The sequence below is a fragment of the Nuphar pumila genome, chromosome 3 (assembly GCF_984573655.1).
Source record: "Nuphar pumila chromosome 3, dmNupPumi1.hap1.1, whole genome shotgun sequence".
Classification (NCBI taxonomy): domain Eukaryota; kingdom Viridiplantae; phylum Streptophyta; class Magnoliopsida; order Nymphaeales; family Nymphaeaceae; genus Nuphar; species Nuphar pumila.
Genome location: NC_143251.1, coordinates 142,025,333 through 142,047,902, shown reverse-complemented (window position 1 = coordinate 142,047,902; position 22,570 = coordinate 142,025,333). Strand labels below are relative to the sequence as shown.

The window sequence follows — 22,570 nt, the reverse complement described above, 5'->3', positions numbered from 1 at the left end:
AGCGGCCATTGCAACCTCTTCTACTCCTGGTATGTGCTCTTGGCTTCTTGATTCGGGAGCTTCTTTTCATATGACCCCACATAGATCTATACTATCCGAATGTCAACCTAATTCAAATGCATCATTTGTTTCCACTGCCGATGGTACTGCCTTGGAAATAGAGGGTGTTGGAATTTTTAAAAATGATTTGTCAAAACATAACAACTTTTATATTCCGAAAATAAGACTTATACCAAAACTTCATCTTAATCTACTTTCTGTTTCTCAAATCTCGGATCATGGATGTGATGTCATTTTCTCATCAAGTAAATGTTGGGTGCAGGATCGCCAGTCCGGGAAATTGATTGGGGAAGGTTCTAGGCAAGGAGATCTCTATTATATGGATTTCCTTTGTATTCCAAAGGAATCATTTTGCAACACTGTCCAAACAAAAGACATACGGACTTGGCATCATAGACTTGGGCATCCAAATATAAGAAAATTAAATTTTGTACCTATTACCAAGAATCTTTGTAAAGATAATTTTGAATGCAAAGAATGTTTACTTGGTAAAATGACAGTCTTGCCTTATGGTCAAAGAACTTTTTACTCCTCAATGCCTTTTGAATTAGTTCATTCGGATGTATGGGGTCCTGCTCCTGTAGCCTCTAAAGGCGGATTCTCCTACTATGTTGTGTTTATTGATGACTTCACTAGATATTGTTGGATTTACTTTCTTAAGTATAAATCAGATGTATTTGCAACCTTCAAAACATTCCATAACATGATTAAAAATCAATTTGAAAGTAAACTCAAAATTCTCATAACTGACTCTGGAGGAGAATACTTGTCAAATGAGTTTAAACAATTTTTAGAAAATGAAGGAATTTTACATCAAAGATCATGTCCTAGAACCCCACAACAAAATGGAGTTTCAGAAAGGAAACACAGACATATTATGGAAACTACAAGAACTCTTTTTATTGCTAAAAATGTTCCAAAAAATCTTTGGGATGAAGCTGCATTAACCTCAGTATATCTTATAAATAAGATGCCTTCCAAAACTTTATCTAATGAAATTCCTTTTGAAAAATTATTCAAATATCAACCTGACTATCAAAGACTGAGAATCTTTGGTTGCAAATGTTATGTTTTGAATGATAAAGGAGATAAACTATCTTCTAAAGCTATTTCCTGTGCGTTCATTGGTTATTCAGAAACACAAAAAAGATTTAAATGTTATGATACCAAAAATGATAAACTTCTCATTTCAAGGAATGTTAATTTTGTTGAAAATGAAAGTGGATTTGAAGAAAACATGTCGGAAGACATAAACTCTGATTATTCTTTTTTGTTCAAACTATTGTCTAATGATGAAAATATTTATGTAGAACCTCTTATTGAAAATAGAACAATAGTTGAACCAATAGTATACACTAGAAGAAATCGAAATGCATTCAATGAAGGTGTAAATCAAAGTAATCATGAAGCATCAGAAATATCTCAGAACAAACCACTATTCGTAGATCAGAACGAACCTCAAGAATCCCAAATAAATTTGTGTCTTATGATTCATTCTCTCCTAAACATAGAGCATGTCTTATAGCTATCCACTCATATTTTGAACCCTCATGTTACAATGAAGCAAAAAATTTACCTGAATGGATAAAAGCTATGCACATAGAATTAGAAGCTCTTAAAGATGCTAATACTTGGGAAATTCTGGATTTACCTATAGGAAAAAAAACAATAGGTTGTAGATGGGTTTTTAAAGTAAAAACCAAAAGTGATGGATCCTTGGAAAGGCATAAAGCCAGATTAGTTGCCAAAGGATATTCTCAAGAATACGGAGTAGATTACGAAGAAACTTTTGCTCCTGTTGCCAGGATGACCACTGTTCGAATGCTTGTAGCTATTTCAGCTATTAAAAATTGGAATATATTTCAAATGGATGTTAAAAATGCATTTTTAAATGAGAATCTCAATGAGGAAGTATATATGGATATTCCACCTGGATTAATAATTCCTTCAGGTAAAGTGCTTAAATTAAAAAAGGCATTATATGGCCTCAAACAAGCACCTAAAGCTTGGTTTGATACTTTTAATAATGTTATTACAAGGTATGGTTTTAAACCATGCTATACTGATACAACTTTGTTTATCAAGAACTCTTCTGCTGGTATTATAATTTTACTTTTATATGTTGATGATATGTTAATTACAGGTAGTGACAAGGAGGGAATCAAGAAAGTAAAACAATTTTTGAAAAATTCTTTTGAAATGACAGATCTTGGGTTTCTAACATACTTTCTTGGTATAGAAGTTTCATACTCTAACCGAGGATACATATTGTCACAAACAAAGTTTGCTTCAGATATTATTGACAGGTCAGGACTTTCAGATGATAAAGTTGTTGATACTCAAGAGATTGTTGGAATGAAAATGCGAGCCGATGATGGAGTTCCTTTGGACAATCCAACTCCCTTCAGACAGTTAGTGGGATCTCTTATGTATTTAAGTATTACAAGACCAGACATAGCCCATGGTGTACATATAGCCAGTCAATTTCAACATGCTCCAACATCAGCTCATATGAGTGCAGTCATGAGAATTATTAAATACATCAGAGGCACTATAAATAAGGGAGTCTTTCTGTCCTCTTCTTCTTCCTTAGATCTTATTGCATATTCTGATGCTGATTGGGGAGGAGATCCAAATAACAGGCGCTCAACAACTGGTTTTTGTATATTTCTAGGTGAATCTTTGATTTCATGGAGGTGCAAGAAACAACAAAAGGTGTCATTATCATCTACAGAAGCTGAATATAGAGCAATGGCAACTACTACTATGGAAGTCGTGTGGCTCAAACAACTGATTTCAGATATGGGGATTCACCTTCAGAATCCTACAAGATTGTGCTGTGACAATAAGAGTTCGATATACATTGCTCGAAATCATACATTTCATGAAAGAACTAAGCATATAGAGATGGATTGCCATTTTGTTCGTGAAGAATATTTGAAGAAGACTATTGATCTTCCCTATGTGACATCAGAATATCAACTTGCTGACTTCTTCACCAAGGCACTATGCTCACCAAGATTCAACTTTTTACTTGACAAACTTTCAGTGATTTCACCATAAGTTTGAGGGAGACTGTTAGAAAATGACATATATATGTATATACTTGAATATATATATATATATATACATACTTTTCGTAATACAAGAGTATGTATATGTATATATATGTATATAACTATATATTTAAAATATATACTTATATTCTTGTGATACTTTTTTATTTATTTATTTTTGTAATTTTATTTCTTTCTTATTTTTTGTCTTTTTGTCAAACAGTCATAATTGACTAGAGTTGTTGGACTGTCAAAACAGCCAACAACCTTTTTGTCAGGTTCTGTCAAACAGTCAAAATGTTGACTGTTTGAATAGAGCTGTTGGGCTACTCCCAACGGCTCTAATTAGAGCTGTTGGGAGTAGCCCAACAGCTATCCCAACAACTATTTTAATAGCTCCTCTCATGTAACCTCTCTATAAATAAGGGCATGCTGCCCATTGTAATTAATATAAAAAGGTAGAGGGTTTTACCTCTTACATATTCAGATTCAAGTGCATTTATGCACTATTCTTATGTTTGTGCTGTGGAGCATTTTGTATGCTATTTTGGTTTACCATATTGGGTGAATGTATGTTTTGTCAAGTTGTTTGTAGACTTGATTGTGTGAAAGACTCTTTACACTAGTGCGGATCCCTAACTGGTCAAGAAGGATCACGTTGTCAGTCGCACCTATGGATGATTTCAAAGTTATCCTTAGGATGAATCTTTTTAAATATAATAAGCCAGAGCCGATGCTTCACCTTAACGTTGTCAGCTTTAAGGTTGAAATCAGCTCTGCATGGTTACCACTATATCGGTGAAGCCTTGTGAGCGCTTGGTGTCTATGCTCCAGTTGAAGAGAGGCATAAAAAGTGGGGGTGAGACTTTTCTCATCACGATTCGTGCAATAGATGAAGCGGGAGAAGCCGCTGACGTCCCAAGGGCCTTAATACCTGTATTTAAGGAGTTTGGTGATGTTATGACTGCCGAACTGCCGAAGAAACTACCTCCGAGGCGTGAGGTAGACCACCATATTGAGTTAGTGCCAGGTGCACAACCAGCCACAATGGCTCCCTATCGTAAGGTAATTCCTGAGTTGTAGGAATTATGCAAGCAATTGGATGACATACTCGAAGCAGGAATCATCCAACTATCTAAAGCTTCATTTGGAGCGCTCGTGCTGTTTCAGGCAAAGCAAGATGGGTCAAAGCGTCTGTGCATCGACTATAGGACACTGAATAAAATGACTGTGAAAAACAAGTATCCGCTTCCTTTGATCACAGACTTGTTTAATCAGGTTGGAAAGACAAAGGTCTTCTCTAAGTTGGACCTGAAATCAGGCTATTGGCAAGTCAGAGTTGTTGAAGGGGCTGAACTAAAAACCACCTATGTAACACGATATGGGGCGTTCGAATTCCTTGTTATGCCATTCGGTCTGACGAATGCGCCCACAACCTTCTCAACCTTGATGAACAAAATTTTCTACCCGCACCTTGATAAGTTTGTCGTTGTGTACTTGAACGACATAATGGTGTATATCAACTCTATCAAACAACATATTCAAGACCTTCAGATTATGTTTCAGACTCTGAAGGACCATGAACTGTACGCCAAGCGGGAGAAGTGCCTATTTGGTCATACGAAAGTTCACTTTCTTGGCCATATTGTGGGAGGAGACATATTGAAAATGTACCATAAGAAGATTAGAACTATTCAAACTTGGGAGCCGCCTGCTAAGGTTTTTGAATTACGTTCTTTCTTGGGACTTGCCAATTACTATCGATGATTTATCAAGGGATATTCACAGAGCGTTGCACCACTCACTGATCTGCTGAAGAAAGACAAACTATGGCTATGGTCTGATGCATGTCAAAAAGCTTTTGATGAGTTAAAGTACGTCGTGACATAAGAACCAGTGTTAAGGTTGTCAGATTGTCATCAACCGTTTGAAGTGCAGTCTGACGCGTTTGACTTCGCAATTGGAGGTGTGTTGCTCCAGGAAGGACATCCCATTGCATTTGAGAGCCGAAAGCTAAATGACGCCAAACGTTGATACACTATACACGAGCGCGAGATGTTGGCGGTCGTGTATTGTCTTCGCATATATAGACACTATCTTTTGGGGTCACAATTCGTTGTGCGCATTGACAATGTTGCGACAAACTACTTTCAGACTTAGAAAAAACTGAGTCCAAGACAAGCCCACTAGCAAGATTTTCTGGCGAAATTTGATATGGTCCTAGAGTACAAGCTTGGTAGGACTAATGTTCTGATGCCTTGAGTCGAAAGGCGGAACTTGTAGCTTTGCTCGCTTGGGCCGACAATGTTAGCCAACCAATGAGCGATCTTCTCGAGAAGCTTTGAAAAATGATCCAACGGCCCAACAACTGATCATATTGGTAAAAGAAGGAAGGACACAGAGATTTTAGTTGGAGGACGATTTGCTCCGCTCCATGGGTGATCGTTTATATATTCTACCACAGGATACTCTACGAAGGTGCTTGATGCACGAATGTCATGATACCACCTGGGCGGGTCGCCCGGGACAATAGAAAACTTTGGCATTGTTAAAACGTGCGTTCTATTGGCCGCAAATGCGCGATGATGTGGATGCTTATGTGCGGACTTGCTTGATCAGATAAGCCCATAAACCAAAGACATGGTGGACTATTGGAGCCCCTACCAATGCCAAGCATCCTTAGGAGTGCATAACCATGGACTTCATCATGAACTCGCCAAAAACTCAAGGTTGCAATTTTAACTTTTATCTACGTGGTTGTGAACAAGTTTTCGAATTATGCTATCTTTGTGCCTGCCCTTGCCACCTGCTCAACTGCTGATACTGTAAATTTGTTTGTGCGGAATGTGATCAACTATTGAGGAATCCCTAAGAGCATCGTTAGTGATCGTGATACCCGCTTCATTGACAAATTTTGGTGAGAAGTATTTCGCTTGATTGGGACAAACTTACATTGCAACACAAGTTTTTACCCCTAAATTGAAGGGCAAATAAAGAGAATCAATGGCATGCTGGAGGAATATCTGTGACACTTTGTTATCAAAGAAATTGGGTTGATTTACTTATTGTTGCTCAATTCTGTTACAACCTCCAAAAAAAAGTGAGTCATCCGACTATAGTCCATTCGAAGTTGCAACCGGACAACAAATGCAGACTCCGCACTCACTTGCCGTACGAGGATGTGGCAAAGCACCTTATGCATACCAGTTCGTCAGAAACTGGCAAGATCAAACAGAGTTACCAAAGGCGTATTTGAACAAGTCGACCAAGCACATGAAAAAATGGGCGGACGAGAAACGTCGGCCAACATAATTTCGTATTGGAGATAAGGTGTTAGCGAAACTCTTTCCCGATCGCACAACTATCTTTCAAGGCTACCACCGAGGCCTCATTCGCAAGTATGACAGCCCCTTTACCATCACTAAGCGCGTTGAAAACTTGACGTACCGGCTGGTCTTGCCATCGAACTTTCAAGTGCATCCGATCTTTCATATATGCAACCTAAAGTTGTTTCACGAAAATGAAGGAGACCTTCAACGGAGCATGTCTCAACGTGCTCCCATTCTGCAACACATACCATCAACGGTCAACATCCCAGGTAGAGAACCGAAAGTCATCATCAACCACTCTAATAACTATCTCGGCGAAGTTAAAAAAGTACCTAGTGCAGTGGAAATGTCTACCAGAAAGTTAAAAAAGCACTCTCCAATGCCAAATATGGCCTTTTGGCTTAAGAACCCCGTGTACTGGGCTCCTCTCTCTCCCTCTTTATATACTCTGCTTACAAGTTGTTATAAAAGAAGTTTTATTCATCCTTGCCTCCTTTCTTTCTTTGTGTTTGTGCATGAGTGTACTCTTGCTTCCGCTCTTGCGCGTGTGTTGTGAGTTGCTTGTGCGCTTAAAAGGCTTGCTTTCGGTGTTTGTGATTACCCGAAGCTACGTCGCGGGAGCCTTCGCTTCTAAGCCCGTGACAATAAGTAACTTTATCCTATTAAGTGAACTAGAGTTAATGACAACCCAAGTTAAATTGACAGATGTGTGTCTTTAACAACATAAAAAACTTAGGTGTATTTTTTATTGTCAGCAAAACTTTATTTGTGTGTTTTTGAAAAGATTTCTAGCAATATTATGTCTGGGTCTGACTCAAAGTTTGATAAAATCCAACCTGATCATATGTAAATGTAGATCCAAATAGGGTATATGAGATCCAAATATGGTAGAAGCTTTATTTATCCGTCTGAAGTCGAGATTGAATCCAATTAGGTCTTATCCTATTACCCTTTTACACCCCTACCCCTACTGTGCAACTTTAACAGTATTAGATGTTGTTGCTAACTTCATTATTAACATCAAGTAAGAAAAAGGATGACGTTTGGGAATTGGATATTCTGCCCGGAGACTAGTGCCAGAACAATAAGTCCAGAAGTGCTTAACTATGACTAGAAACCAGCATAGTTGACATGATTCTTTAGTTCACGGTCACACTATAAGTCTGGGGATTGATCATCATGATCATCATATGCACTGATTCAAGCAAGTGGAGCCAAGTTTGAATATTCTTTGCAAAGATCATCTTGATAATCTACTGAAAGACTCACAGGATACACGTTTGTTCAATTATTCTAACTATGTGTTCGTGCTGCCTTTAAAAGATCAAGCTGATTGCCCCTTGACAAATAATAAGTTTCAAAAAATTCGTAACCATTCCTATATGAATGCGTAAATGCCTATGTCACATAGTTATGGCTATAGTCTATGGGGTAGATCTCGTTTTGTGAAGTTCTTGATTTGGTATATTGGGCATATGGTGCAACTGTAATATGTAAACTTTTTTCTTTTTTTTTGTCTTTGGTCTATTTTTTCTACCCACTTCAATAAATGTAATTTGTATCAGATTTATCTAATTTTAAACTAGCTATATTGATACTAGCAGCATTCAACAGATTGAAATAATGAAATCATATTTAAAAGCAATGACATTTTTTAAAAGACTGGTTGCATTTTGGGGAAAAGAGTCACTTTCACCTTTCAAATTCAAGTTACTAAAGTACACCTTGTTATATTCTGAAGTGTTTTTTACTTTTTATTTGCCTCAAAAACAAAAGACTCACTTTACTGTTATTTATGTATTTTCAAAACTCTCTTGTTTTTAAAGGTGGTTTGGTCATTTCAATCAATTGAATGCTACTAACATTAATATAACTAGTTTAAAGTTAGATAAAGAAACTCGTGTATAATGTATCATTGCTTGGAAAATATGGTCTTCCTTTTATTTTGGGAAGCATTTGAATTATACTATTACTGTAATTTTAGTAAGCCATAGTTCATAAAATATAGTATTTGTTTCCCTTTAATTTTTTTGTCAATGCAGGGGATTCCCAGTATGGTTACGAGATATCCCAGGAATAGAATTCCGAACTGATAATGGACCCTTTAAGGTTAGATTTACCTACTGGACTTGTGTCTTTCTCTATTGTTCTCCAGAGTTATTCATTTGCAATTGATTGCAATTTTAGCAGTGGTGATTTTATTTGAAGTCAACAGATAATTTTTTTTTACTTAGAGTACTGTACACATAACTGAAAATTTTATACAATGTATTGTTAAGTCAAGGACATGCCATTCTGTGGTAATAAAAAATATTCTCTATTTGAACCAAGAGATGTGCTCCACATGCTTTTTGACTGAAGTTTGATTATTATAATGCTTTCACCATTATTGTAACGCCCCAAAATTTCAAACTTTCAAACCTTTCAGAAAACAGGCAAGAGACTAGAAAAAATCTCTTTCCTCCAGAGTTTGTTTATAAAATTAGCAGAAGACTATTCTTTTGTTAATTTAGAAGACAAGCTGACAACTTTGGGCACGTTAGCTAAAAGAACCAAAACTCACAAAATTTGGATATCCCAAGAAAAATCCGTTACAAACCCAAAATGTCCAGGACGCGAGCTAAGAGCAGGAAGAAGAAAGTCTTGAAGCCATCTTGCCATCGCGCCATCGCCCGTGGTATACCTAATCATCACCTGTAACCATAGAATGGGTTAGTTTCGCGAAAAACTAGTAGGTGCACAAGAGATACTACAGAAAACTGAATTAAGTACATTTAATTCAGTATGCTAAGAAGTTTAAAGCAGATAAGCAGTGCAAACGGGTAAGTAGTGCAAGCGAGTAAGCAGTGCAAACGGGTAAGTAGTGCAAGCGAGTAAGCAGTGCAAACAGGTAAGTAGTTCAAAACAAGTAAGCAGCGCAACTGTTAAAACATAGCAAGACGATTCATTTGATCGTAAGCTATAAACTACCATGCAACAAGCTTGTTTTCGTTCCTAGAACGAGGTCTTTGCATCTAATCATTATGAGGACATCGTTTGTCGCTCTCATTACTTCTAACAAACGCTTTGTCCTAAACCACCTTAATCTATTCTCATCTTTCAAGGCCTTACGTAACCAACTGACACATGTTATGACTCACTTAGGCGTCATACTTTCTCAGAAAAAGCCCACCCTTCTATAGAAGGTCCAAAACATGATCTAAAATCAAATAAAGATTTGATTCTCACATCTGAGTCCTACATGAAATCATGCTAAAACAGAAAGCCAAAACTATAGATTCATAATTGGCTATCTCAAACAATCTCAGAAGATCATCACAACTCACCATAACTTTTTATGTTAAGCAAAAACACAAGATCCACGTCGGATCGCTCGGTTCGGAAAATATACGACCTCACAAGGAAATACCGCCCTAGAGGGTATACCTGGTCTTGGACGACACACTTCTTCACAGGAGTTCACCGTCTTTGCAGGCTACCCGTTCGTGGACAGTGTACATCCTCACAGATAATCTACCGCTCTAGCTGGATTACCAGATCTTGGAAATGTATAACCTCACAAGGAATTCCGTCCTAGATGGTATACCTGTGTTAAAACATATGTAATAATACCATAATACCCGATAGGGGTATTATGGTCATTTCACAAAGTACCCCATAGGGGTACTTATTTTGTTTCTCGTATTTCACTATTTTTTATTTTTCTTTTTATTTTTATTGTTGTATTTTTTGGATACCGAAAAGGGGCCCCACAATGGAGTCGTTGGGGCCCCCAACGGTCACATATGTGACCGTTGGGGGCTCCCAACGACTCTATTGGGAGCCCCTTTGGTCTCCTCTTCTTATAAATAGGGGGAACCCCCCATGTATGTTGTATTGCTCTTGAGAGCTCCTCTTCAATAATAGTGATATTATTTTTCATGTGTGTAGCCTTTTTATAAGGCCCTTTGTATATCCCTTAGTGGATTTTCTCTCTTGTGCTTGTTGCATTTGTCCGTGTGGGACATAGTGAATGCTTTAGCATTCTTGGTTTCTTCCGCTTATTTCATTACATGGTATCAAAGCCATAAGATCTTCTAAAGGTAAAATCTTGTCTCTCTCTACTTCCTTTCTTTCTCACATCTTCCTTGTGTAGCAATGGAAGTCAAGATCGATCTATCATTCAAACTCAATGGAAAAAATTACATGATGTGGGCATCCGCAATGGAGAATAATCTCAAAGGCAAGAAGCTTTGGGGTTATGTAATGGGAACCGTTCCGGAACCCCAACTTAAGCTCACAAAGATGGAAGGAGATCAAGAGAAAGCACTTGAAGGCGATGCTCGTCTCAAGGCCATTGAAGATTATAATCATCAAATGGAAGATTGGGAGAGCAACCATGCAAAAATCCTTGCATGGTTTATGAATAATGTCGAACTTAAGGTATGTGCAAATATTGCAAAATTCCGCCGGGCAAATGAAGCTTGGTTTTTTATGAAGGGTATGTTTACCCAAAAGGATCTTGCAAGAGCTTATTTCTTGCAAGAAAAAGTAAGAACCACAAAACAAGGCGACATGAGCATACAAGATTACTATAGTGCTCTAAATCCTTTGTGGGATGAATTGGCCCTTTTAGAGCCTAAATGGGTATCTATGGAGGATGTGGTTCTAAGACAAAAACAAATGGAACAAGATAGATTGTTTCAATTTTTATTTGGGCTTCGTCCCGAATTTGAACAAGTGAGATCCTCACTTCTCCATAGATCCACGTTTCCTCCCTTAGAAGAAGCTATTGCCGAGATTACTCAAGAAGAGACTAGGCATAGCATGGGTAAAAGCATAGAGGAAGTTCTTGCCGTATCTAAACCCGGCAATCATGTTAAAACATACAAACCACCTCATTTTGGTAAGCAAGGGAGTGGTGGAAGAAAAATGATTATATGTCACCATTGTTATGAGCCGGGACATATTAAACCCGTTTGCTCAAAGCTAAATGGGGCATTCAAGCCAAAGGTGGCTTCCGTTGAAGAATCCACCACCAAAGAAGATGACGGCAAGAACGGGGATCTCAAAGACACTCTTGGACAAATCTCCTTGGCTCTTCAACAAATCTTTGCAGCTATCCGTTCGTGGACAATGTACATCCTCACAGAGAATCTATCACTCTAGCCGGTTACCTGGTCTTAATCATACATATTCCACAAAGAAACCCTTGAGAACTCGATCCTCAACAAATGCCACATACAATGAAAATCATTGCGATACACACATCAACATAAATGACCGCTCTCAGGGTCGATAACAACTATTACAATCAACAAGATCAACGCCGGATCACCTAGTCTAGAAAATGTATAACCTCACAAGCTATGTCACAGGGATTCGGCTAGCAGGGTGCCGCACCCGCGTCGACGCGACTCGACGCGACTCGACGCGGGTGCGGTCAACCTGACCCTGGGTGCGTCACCCAGGGTCTTAAAAAAAAATTTTGCCATATGAAATGGGCTGCGGAATTAAAAAAAAAAAATCGTAAGAGTGAACTTCCCAAAACTAAAAGCACAGGACATCGCGAAACCATCGGAATGCAAAACATAGCAATTCCGTCCATAAATTTGCAGAAAAAGCACTCAGATCTACAAAACCTCAAACCAAAACAACGAAAACAAACAAGAAGAGAGACCAATCTTACGAACTCCTGGAAGAAACCCGCAAGAATAGAAGGATAGGAACGATAAACAAATCGTTGTTAGCTAACTCGTCATCTCTTCAGCCATCGATCTTGCCAGCGTTTCAGAGTGACCTACGGTCAAGATCTCTCTCTCTCTCAAAAGGAGGGAAGAAGTACCAAGAGAGAGAAGGAGAATCTCTTCCGTCTGCAACGATCCCGAAAGGGCGGAAGGAGGAGAGGAGAAGAAGAGGAAACCCTCGCCTTCTCTCTCTCTCTCTCTCTCTCTCTCCTCGGAATCTTAACTCGACGGAAAGCAAGGGGTGAGGGGGGCTCCACCAGTGGTTAAGAATTAACCGCGGTTAACTGATCAGGTTCCCTCCCCCCATCGAAGCCTCTAGAATCCCGTGCATCTCTTTGTCGGATCCGCCTTCCACGTCCTACCAACCGTCCGATCGCAAGCGGATCACCCCGATCGTACGACCACGGGGGGCGGACAATACCTGAGGCGGTAACGTGGCGGACGTCGATTGGGAGAAGCGACATGCCGTCACCCTAGAAGGACGTGTGGGGCCCTCACGAGGAGGTCCTTGTCGGTCAAAGGTCCACAAGAGGACAGTTAAATCCCTGAGGAGAAAATGATTTAAACTACCCCTACCCGTTGTAAACATGCATCTGGATTGGGTTTGTTTCGATCCGGGTTCGGTATCCTTCTTCTAGATCCAATTTATTTGAAAGGTGCTACCCGAATTGGATTTGCATATATCAGGAGAAATGGGATACAATTAACAATGTGAGACCTTTACCCATAATTGATAACCTGTACGCAAGATGTCAATGGATCAGGTTGATTTAAATATCCAACCACGATTAACTTTTAGTTGGATTCAGTAAAGCATTCCAGATCCCAACAAAATATGGGCTAGATACCATACCGTTAATCCAAATCTGAATTCCAACTCAAAACCTGAATACATGTAAAAGTGTACATAACAAAGTCACGGTTTTGTATCTGGATCCAACTCTTGTGTGGAAAGAGGCCACATCCTATTAGGTGGGGATGCCAATAAATTGGATTTTATCCATATTACACCAAATTCAATTCCGTTTATATTCAAATTTGACAGATATGGTTATTATTTTTTGCTACTGAATCCGATACATATTCTAATTTGATAGATATTCAAATCCATTTACATGTAAAAAAGCAGACCTGCTATGAGCTTTTCACAACCAAATCCAAATGCAAATTTAAACCCATTTAATGAACAACCGGACCCCCCTTATATATATATATTTTTTACATTTTTGCCCCTGCCGCACCCCTGCACCCAGGTTTTTTGGAAGTGCCGAATCCCCGCACCCATGTGACATAACTCACAAGGAATTCTGCCCTAGATGGTATACCTGGTCTTGGACTATACACTTCCTCACAGGAGTTCACCATCTTTGCGTTTACCCGTTTGTGTACAATGTACATCCTCACAAAGAATCTACCACTCTAGCTGGTTACCTGGTCTTGATCATACACGCCCTCGCAGATAATCTTTTGAAGATCCGGTCCTCAACATAGACCCTACTCAGTGATACATGCATCAATACAATCGACTGCTCCGAACAATTGACCGTTGTTGGGGTCAGTAGCCACCAATATGGGCACAAGCATGTATATCAGCAATATGCATCGTATCACTTCACATGGTAAAAAAAACACAAGATCACCCATTCCTCCACTAAGGTTCCATGAACCATAAACATATTATCGCATACTCTCAACATTTCTTATCACGTGACACATCAATCACATCACACAGAAGCATATAATATTACACATCGAATTATTGCCACAAGGAACATTGCAATCCTCAAATAGGACCTCAAAACATGCGTAAATGACACGTGAGAACATGCAGATATGGCAATCCAACTGATTCTATAGGCGAAGAGTAACTAACTCTATCTGACAGCCAAACAAAACAATTGAATAAGACAAACACTCATAACAATGCTCGCGATAGATACAATTACCATCAAATGGCTCAGTCTATCAGCAAGTAATTAAATTAATCGTCAGGCATAAACCATTGCATCACAAGCCATTCATAAGCTATACATGATAAGCAATCATACAACAACTGTTATATCACAATATGTAAGCAACTTATAAGACAAGCGGCCACATCAATCCTAGTTGCCATCAGTTCATAGATTACGAACTGTATGCAATCACATCAATCATAAGAGACGCAAGTCAACAAATGCTACGTTACAATAAACACCAAGCAGTTCGACTAAGGAGTAAAACAAGTAATTAACCAGTGTGAACAAACTTTATGTTTCGATATTACTGGCTTGCGGGTACGCGCAGACAAAACGTAGAAACAACTGAGACTAGTTCGGGCGTCTGTTATTCTATGTATTTTCAATAACCTGAATAGCTAATTGAGTTCGCTCCTGATGGGACAACTTTAGCCGAGAGAAGATTCCCCAAAGGCAGGTAAGCAGTGCCACAGATGCATCCAACTTCTGCAGAAGTGTTGAGCTAACTATTGTAGCCCCTTTCCCCCTAACTCCAATGACTGGGGAAGCCGGATCATTGCTCGTGGGGTGGTTGTTAACAACCTGTCCATTGGAGTTTTGTACCGCTCTGTCCTCTCCCTTGACAGACAACAAGAGAATGGGTGCGTTAGGGGTTGCTTAACTAACGACCCATTCTATGCTGTGGTCTTTAAACTACTCGAGCATCTTGCCTGTGAAGGCGAATGTGAGGCCATTTTATGTGATTACAACATTATGCATTTAGCACTATTCGAGGTCGCACGACCGTCACATCCGATCATCGCAGTACTAGCGTGTAATGCACGACTACAAGTACTCTAGGATGAAAGGGGTATAGTTCCTCAATAGGAACCTCAAAAAAAGTGTTTCACAAAGATGTAATGCTTCTCAAACTATACTTTGACATTCTTTGTCTTTTGAAACAGCTAGCAGCTTGTGCCAACATTTGACATGTGATTATCTTGAATCTCATCCGCTATCGGGGTATCTACATGCCTCACATGACTCGATACCGGCCTCGATAGACGGGATACAGCTTTCTCAACAAAACCTGCCAATTACATCCTTCCAAATGCTTCGATTTGGACAGTCTTTGATGCTTTTGCGCAGCTCCCTAAAATCTCAAGTCGACTCTACAGGACTGCGTACACGAAGAGCCAGAATCCTTGCGAGGTATCCCTCTCCTTAGACAAGGATGTATCGCTAGCTCCCGTCTCAACTCTTGTCGCAAGAGGGAGAGTGGTAGATGCCTCTTGAATCCTCCACGAGGATGCCTCAAAAGCGTATGCAATGAGCGAAAACCTGAGCGTAATCTGCAATAGCAAGGCAGTAACAACATATATGCAAAAACAAGAGCCTGTGCGCAAAGCGCGACGACAAAGTAAAGACTGTAAGCATGAGTGCAGCGTAAAACCTTTACGCAATGCGCGACAGCAAAGTAAAGACTGTAAGCAAGAGTGAAACACAAAACCTTTGCGTAATGCGCGACGACAAAGTAAAAACTGTAAGCAGGAGTGCAACACAAAACCTTTGCGCAATGCGCGACGACAAAGTAAAGACTGCAAGCAGGAGTACTACGCAAAACCTTTGCTCAATGCGCGACGACAAAGTAAAGACTGACAAAAAGTAAAGAACAAGGATCGCAAAACCGCGTCCTTGAGTTAAATGCGTACTCGTATAAATATATATTTCTCTCTATATATATATTTATTTAATGGTCTATTTTTAGTTAATTGAACTTAATTCGATTATCTAAGTCTTCCGTGCAATCTTTCCCTACCTTTGGGAGTTGCAAGCTTGCTGGCATCTATGGGTGTAAGTGATGGACGACTCGGGTCGCGGAGCGCGAACGCGATCCATCGCACGAGTTGCAAAAGTGACGATCTTAGCAAGCTAACACCAAAAATAGAAGGTCAGGGGCACTGTCGTCGTCCTGACGTAAGGGAAACAGAGGCAGGGGCATCGTGCCCTTGGGTACCTGCTATAAGCGCAAGAAGCATGGGCAGGGGTTGCGAGCCCCTGCTGTTAGCGAGAAAAAGAGAGGCAGGGGGCTGCACCCCTGCCTGAAGAAGACAACGAGGGAGGCTTCGCCCTGCCTGCCAAGAGAGCAAAGAGGCGAGGCCCTTCCCTACAAGCCACTAAGGGGGAGGCAGGGGGTTTCGCCCCTGCGTGCCGAATATGCAAAGAGGGCTAGGGGGCTCGGTCCTCTGACATCTCTGCAAAAGGGCAGTGGCGACGACCCTGTTCTGTCCTGTAAAAAGAAACAAAGACAGGGGACGAGCCCCTGTTTGCCAAGCAGAAACAGAACACAGGGAGGGCTCGGCCCTCACCTACCCAACAAGCATAGGGCGACGGGAAGGAACCCAGTCCTCCCACCGTGCCCACCGGTCGAAGAAAAGACACAGGGAGGGGGCTCTGCCCCGCCCTGCCTGACGTGAAAGAACAACGACAGGGGGCTCTGCTCCCCTGTCGGTAGAACCAAAGAGAGAGACAGGGGGGAGTCCCCTTGCCGACAAGAGGCGACGATAGGGGGCTCTGCCCCTCTGTCAGTCGACTGAACACGGAGAAGAAGACAAGGGTGCAGGGAGGGGCTCGACCCCCTCCCCTGCCGCAAGAGAGCAGGGAGGGGCTCGACAACGCAGGGGTCGGCAAGGGGGGTCGATCGATTGAGAGAGAGAACATAGGGGGGGAAGGAGGTTTCGAGAGACCTCCTTCCTTTTGTCGCTGCATGCTTTTATTAGCACGCAGCCGACTAAGCCCGTGACGGATCCGGGTCGGGTCTTGGTTAGGGTCCGACCCGAGTCCAAATTATTATTTTTTCTTAGGTTTTACGATATGGTAGAGGCATACACATTGAAGTCCTATGACACAACGACACGCCATTTCGACTGCATGTCCCTAGTGACACAGGCAGACACGCCGACAGGGACACTGACACTGACACGTGCGGCATTATTTTAATATTTTTAAATAATATTTCATTACATTGTAATTTTATTTTAATAAAAAATCCATTTTAATGATAAAATATTAAAAAATAGTTATTTATTAATTATTTTTTAAAAAAAATTCTCTCTTGCATCCCATTTTTAAATTTTTTTTTGAACTTTTGAGTTGAATCCAAATCCTATCCTTGAGTCCACGAATCATTGTGACAGTTGAAATCTTTTAGCAAAACAAATACACACACACGTGTGTGTGGAGTGATGAGTAGCTCCTAAACAGTTTGCATCCTAAAAGCGCTCCTAAAGACTTCTAAGAAAATGCAGCCACGTGCTTTTTAAAATCCTAACCTGTAGATGCATTCATCATTACTTATTCATTAAGAACCATGCTTTGACTCAGATCGAATAAACCTTGATTTTTGTTTCACCAAATTTTGGTGCAATTGAGATTTGATCTCTCTAAATATGCATCTAAATACAAAAATGCAGAAGTAAGCTGTAGCAAATGCCCAGAACTTTGTGCTTTGAAGCCATTTAGGATGGTTTAGGAGATACTCATTATATATATCCCTATATATATCACATGCACACCTTCATGCACGCTGTTACACACATAGGCAGCTAGCTGATTCTCTCATACATTCCATTAATAATTGCCTTACTATTATTTGCACTGTTTTAAACCTGGTTTCTCCAAATTGTTGAATCAGAACAATCCAGTGTCTCATATAAGCTTTTACTTTCTTATTACTAGGAAGAGATGGAGAGATTTGTAAAAAAAGTGGTCGATCTGATGAAGCAGGAAATGCTGTTTTCCTGGCAAGGTGGCCCCATCATCTTATTGCAGGTAGTAAAGATGCATCCAATGTTCATCATAAGAGGGGGATCAAGTAAGCTAGTTGTTTGACCATATCGTCCTGGTTGATTCTATTAAAGAAAGACTCTTGTGATTAGTTTTCTTCTACACATGCATCTGATGCATTGCTTCCCATCAAATTTGATGCATGTCTGATTTGCAAGCCTCGACTGGCTTGGGATACTCAATAACTGGCTACTTTGAGAATTATGTTAATTGAAATTAATCTTTTAGGCAGTTGTAGGTCATAACAGCTTGTAATGTATATATTTGATTGTAAGAGATTTTCTCTGAGACTTGACATTCTTCAACAGATTGAGAATGAGTATGGGAATGTAGAACAGTCATATGGTGAAGGAGGGAAGGAGTATGTTAAGTGGGCAGCCAGGATGGCTCTAGGGCTTGATGCTGCTGTTCCGTGGGTTATGTGCAGGCAAAATGATGCACCAGAGAATATTGTATGATTTATTTAAAAACTATTTCATTTTAGTTTTATATCTTCCTGCATCATTGATGTCATTTGATTGATGTGAATTAGAAGTGTCTTAGGCTTCTGGTTTGTTTTCACATTTTTATGCATTCTGCAGACAATCTCATGAATGACTTGGTATCATCTTGGATAATCTATCTGGAATCTCAGTAATTCATTTGTTCATATTGTTGTTATGCCGCAGATCAATACCTGTAATGCATACTATTGTGATGGCTACAGGCCTAATTCAAATGACAAACCGATTATGTGGACTGAAGACTGGGATGGATGGTACATGCATCCAACTCTTTTTCCGTCACTCATGAGAGTTTTTGAAGTGATTGTACTGCAAACTTTTCTTGCAAGCTAGAATTAGTGACCATTTACGGTGTTTAGCATTTTCTTACAGCATATTCAGGCATTTCTCTTGGGTAAGTGTTGTCATTTGTCTCAACTCCTTTCCTAGTGGATAGTAGCTGCTTGGTTCACAATCCTTTTCTCCTTTATTCCCAGTGTAATTTGAAGGGAATTGTCTGAGATAAGTCATAAAATTTTCTGCAGCCTTTGAAACGGGTGCATTAAAAGGTCGTGAAAGCTTCAATTCTTTTCAACCCAATTCCAGAAAGAACCAGAAAACAGAGGAAGACCTAATTTGATGCATAACATGTAACGCCCCAAAATCTTAACCCAGATTTTTGAAGATTTTTTTTTTTAATACAGCGGAAACCAATCATACCACAGGGCTAAGCATTCCAGAACATTACAGGTGGAGCAAGACCAAAACATTCTTTTCATTTCAAGATCAATGAAAATTAAGATCAAAGTCCTCACACTATTCTTGGAACAGTAAATCCAAAATCTCGATCGAAGCCTCATCCCGCAGCCGATCCTAACTCCAATTCTTCACCTGAAATTTATAGGAATTAGACTACAACTGTCTAAGTAGGAAATCCGTAACTTTTAATGTGGTACATCATGAATCCATTATGTGATATGGGGGTCAAGTATGATGTTCAGTATATACAAAAAATAAACAAAGGTATATACTATGACAATCAACAATTTATCAGAAGTTAACTGACAGGTAACATTAATAGCAGTATTTATATATATCCCACCACCACAATATGAATCCACACAATTATTCAAAGAAATGCAATTATGACAATTCATAATTCAGGTACGTATTCACACCACAAGGTACATCCATTATGCATAAAGAAACATTAAAACATACCATGATGCACAATTTTAGTACAAGACATTTAACATACATTGAAAGTTAAATATCACGCATCCACCAAATATATAACAATTAAGAAAAACAAATAATGTATGCATGTTCTAATGCATAACAGGAAAATGCATAACTTATGTGTAATGCATGAATCCTCTTATTATCTTTCATTAAGTTTCCTTTTCCATATGCATGCCCTATTAAATGCATACAATTTAAGTTTCTCTTTTTAATTACCGTTGCCCGCGGATACACCAAACGGGTACAAACCCCGAGGTCAAGTAGGTTCCCAGGGTAGCTTAACACACAATTTGTATTTTATTACTGGGTTCCAACTTAGCCCTCGACCGATATCAGGAAACAACACCATCCATCAGAACATTAGACCTCCACATCTAATGTCGGGGACACAAGGGACACCCACGCCCACAAGTGCCACTTCCTTGGTACCAAAACAAACTCACAACTGTGACCAACACACCACTCCCGGGTAAAGTGGCAGGCTTTCCCTAAAACCGTGGCCAGGAGAAAGAACCTCAATATCGGGTTCAGGGGACAAAATTACAGCACACAGAGTTTTTGTATCCTCACAGTCTCTCCAAGACCGGATTTCTAAGATTCTCATACTCCAAATGAGATATTCCAGAACGTATATTACACTGTTCTTATTCATTATCTTTTTATTATGAGCCAATTAATGAGTTTTGCAGTTCCACATGCAAAAACAAGGCAAAAGCTCGCATCAACCTCTGCGAGAACCATCACGAGACTCCAGCTCGTGGAAACACATCGAACAGTGCAATATAGAACAATAATATAAAGTATGATTTTTGCGATGCATTTAAACAATTAAAGAAAAAGCAAACCCAAGCTCAAGGCTCTCCAGGCCTGTGATGATTCATCTAGACCATCACTGCATCGTATGCAAAAATCATAACTTGCAATGTATGCAATAATACCAACATGATTCCAAATGCACATTCATTCATACCATGTTAACAATGTGCATAAGCTTCCACAGTCATATACATGTGTTCACCATCCATGTGTAAGTGCTTTCATGTAATCACTTAACACACATGCATTCATCCATTATCCATAAGCACATTTATACTTGATTTTACATGCTAAACACACATCGATTTTGTGTATGCACATGTACTCAAAACAAATCCATAAATGCACGATAAATAAACAAGTTCCATCAATATAGGCACAGGAAACCTTTTCATGTGTTAACATCCACACACATGAACATAACCCAGATTCAGCAATTGAAACTTCAAGGCTGCACCCATTCATATCATGTATGTGCCTATATCAAAACAACTTTGCCATGACCTATTAATAGACATCAAATACCACACATGTTACAAACTATAAAGCATGCTAACATGTGCCAAATGCATGTGCACTCATGCAACCCTAACACAACCATAAGCATGTCATATCTCAATCATATGCATCTTCACTACGTGTGTCACCTACATCATATACATGTATTAACCAATGCATATCTCTTTTGAGTGTGGGGGTGTACATGTAAAATTTCATATCCACATCAAGCATACATGCTCAAATAAAAATGTTAATAACTGAACCATGATCACCTTCACGATTGCACAATCGGTATATTGAAAGGCTAAGATAACATTTTTCATATACATCCGACAGAAATATGAGTTTCTGCATATGCTAGGGACGATAGTCGCTTTACCAATCCCGAACCCGCTATCCTCCTAGCTAAACATCCAACTAATTCCCAAAATTTTCTTGTCACATGTTATACCCATTGCTCCCCATATACTAAACATGAGTACCCATCATAGTTATCTATCTGATAAATATGACTCAGTTGCTCTGTTAACAAAAGTATCATATAACTTAAGATTTTGTTCTAACCGATTTGTTTCCAGCTAAATATCTTTTCAAAAATAGCAGTTAAGCTATCCTGAAATTTGTGGTAAACTATCTTTTTGCTAACTGTTCAATATAGAATGCAGTTAAACACAGAATCAGTTTAGAAACACACCTCGGTGGAATTTAAAAGAAATATAACATTTTATGCATAAGAGTGCAGTATCTAATCGAACTAATTTTTAAAGAAAACAGATAACATGTTACTTCTTCAGCCAGATTCAATAATCAATCACAACCAAAATAAGATGAGATATGATAACAGCTCAAAATCTGCCAATATTCAGGTCATTGATGAAATGAAATAATCTCTTACATACAGCTAATGTCCACTATTAGAATTAAACCAATAACCCTATCAAGAACGACTGAGCATGCAATAGGTGTGCTTTCTTGACCGACCCACAACACACACGAGATACAATCAACCCCAAACAAGAAAGTGCAGAAATCCTACCTTTTCCGGTGCTTTTTCCGACGATCGGAGACAGCTATCGCAAGACGATGGTCGGCCGACTCCGGTTGCTTCCACAGTCGTGATGCTGGTCCAGCGAGGAGATGTGGTTGTCGCGGTTGGCGAGGTCGCCGGCATCGATTGCTCCACTGTGAGGGAGCCGAGAGAGGTGGAACGAGAGAAAGAGAGCGTGAGAGAAAGAGGGTGAGACCCTCTCCCTTCCCTTTTATCGAGCGAAGGCTCTCCCTCAGCGAAAGGTGGAGTCGGTTACGCCCTCTGTAACCTCCCCCTCCCCTTTCGATTTTGCAAGAATCGTGCCCTAGGCACGATTCTTGTTTTCGGGTGTTTTATAAAATAAAGCCGGGGTCGGAACCGCGATGTCGAGTCCGCTATTATAGTGGATCTGGGTCGGCAATGCGTGGCGGATCTACATGGATCTGGGTCATCCGTGAGTGACAGATCCACATAGAGCCGGGTAATGGATCCATTTTTGGAGCTGATTGGCTCCAATGTGGGTCCAAACCCAAATCACCCACTACCTT

At 39.8% G+C, this 22,570-nt stretch overlaps 1 protein-coding gene across 2 annotated transcripts in view; it reads left to right on the top strand.

The window, feature by feature from the left end:
• BGAL9 (beta galactosidase 9) overlaps window positions 1-22,570 on the top strand; it is a 118,345-nt gene that overhangs the window by 8,157 nt on the left and 87,618 nt on the right. The window contains exons 4-7 of one of the 2 annotated variants that reach the window (XM_090000357.1): window positions 8,488-8,554; window positions 17,847-17,939; window positions 18,263-18,406; window positions 18,623-18,711. In XM_090000357.1, the coding sequence (XP_089856483.1) occupies window positions 8,488-8,554; window positions 17,847-17,939; window positions 18,263-18,406; window positions 18,623-18,711 (393 nt within the window). The remainder of the gene's footprint in view (window positions 1-8,487; window positions 8,555-17,846; window positions 17,940-18,262; window positions 18,407-18,622; window positions 18,712-22,570) is intronic. The other variant, XM_090000358.1, reaches the window with a different exon arrangement.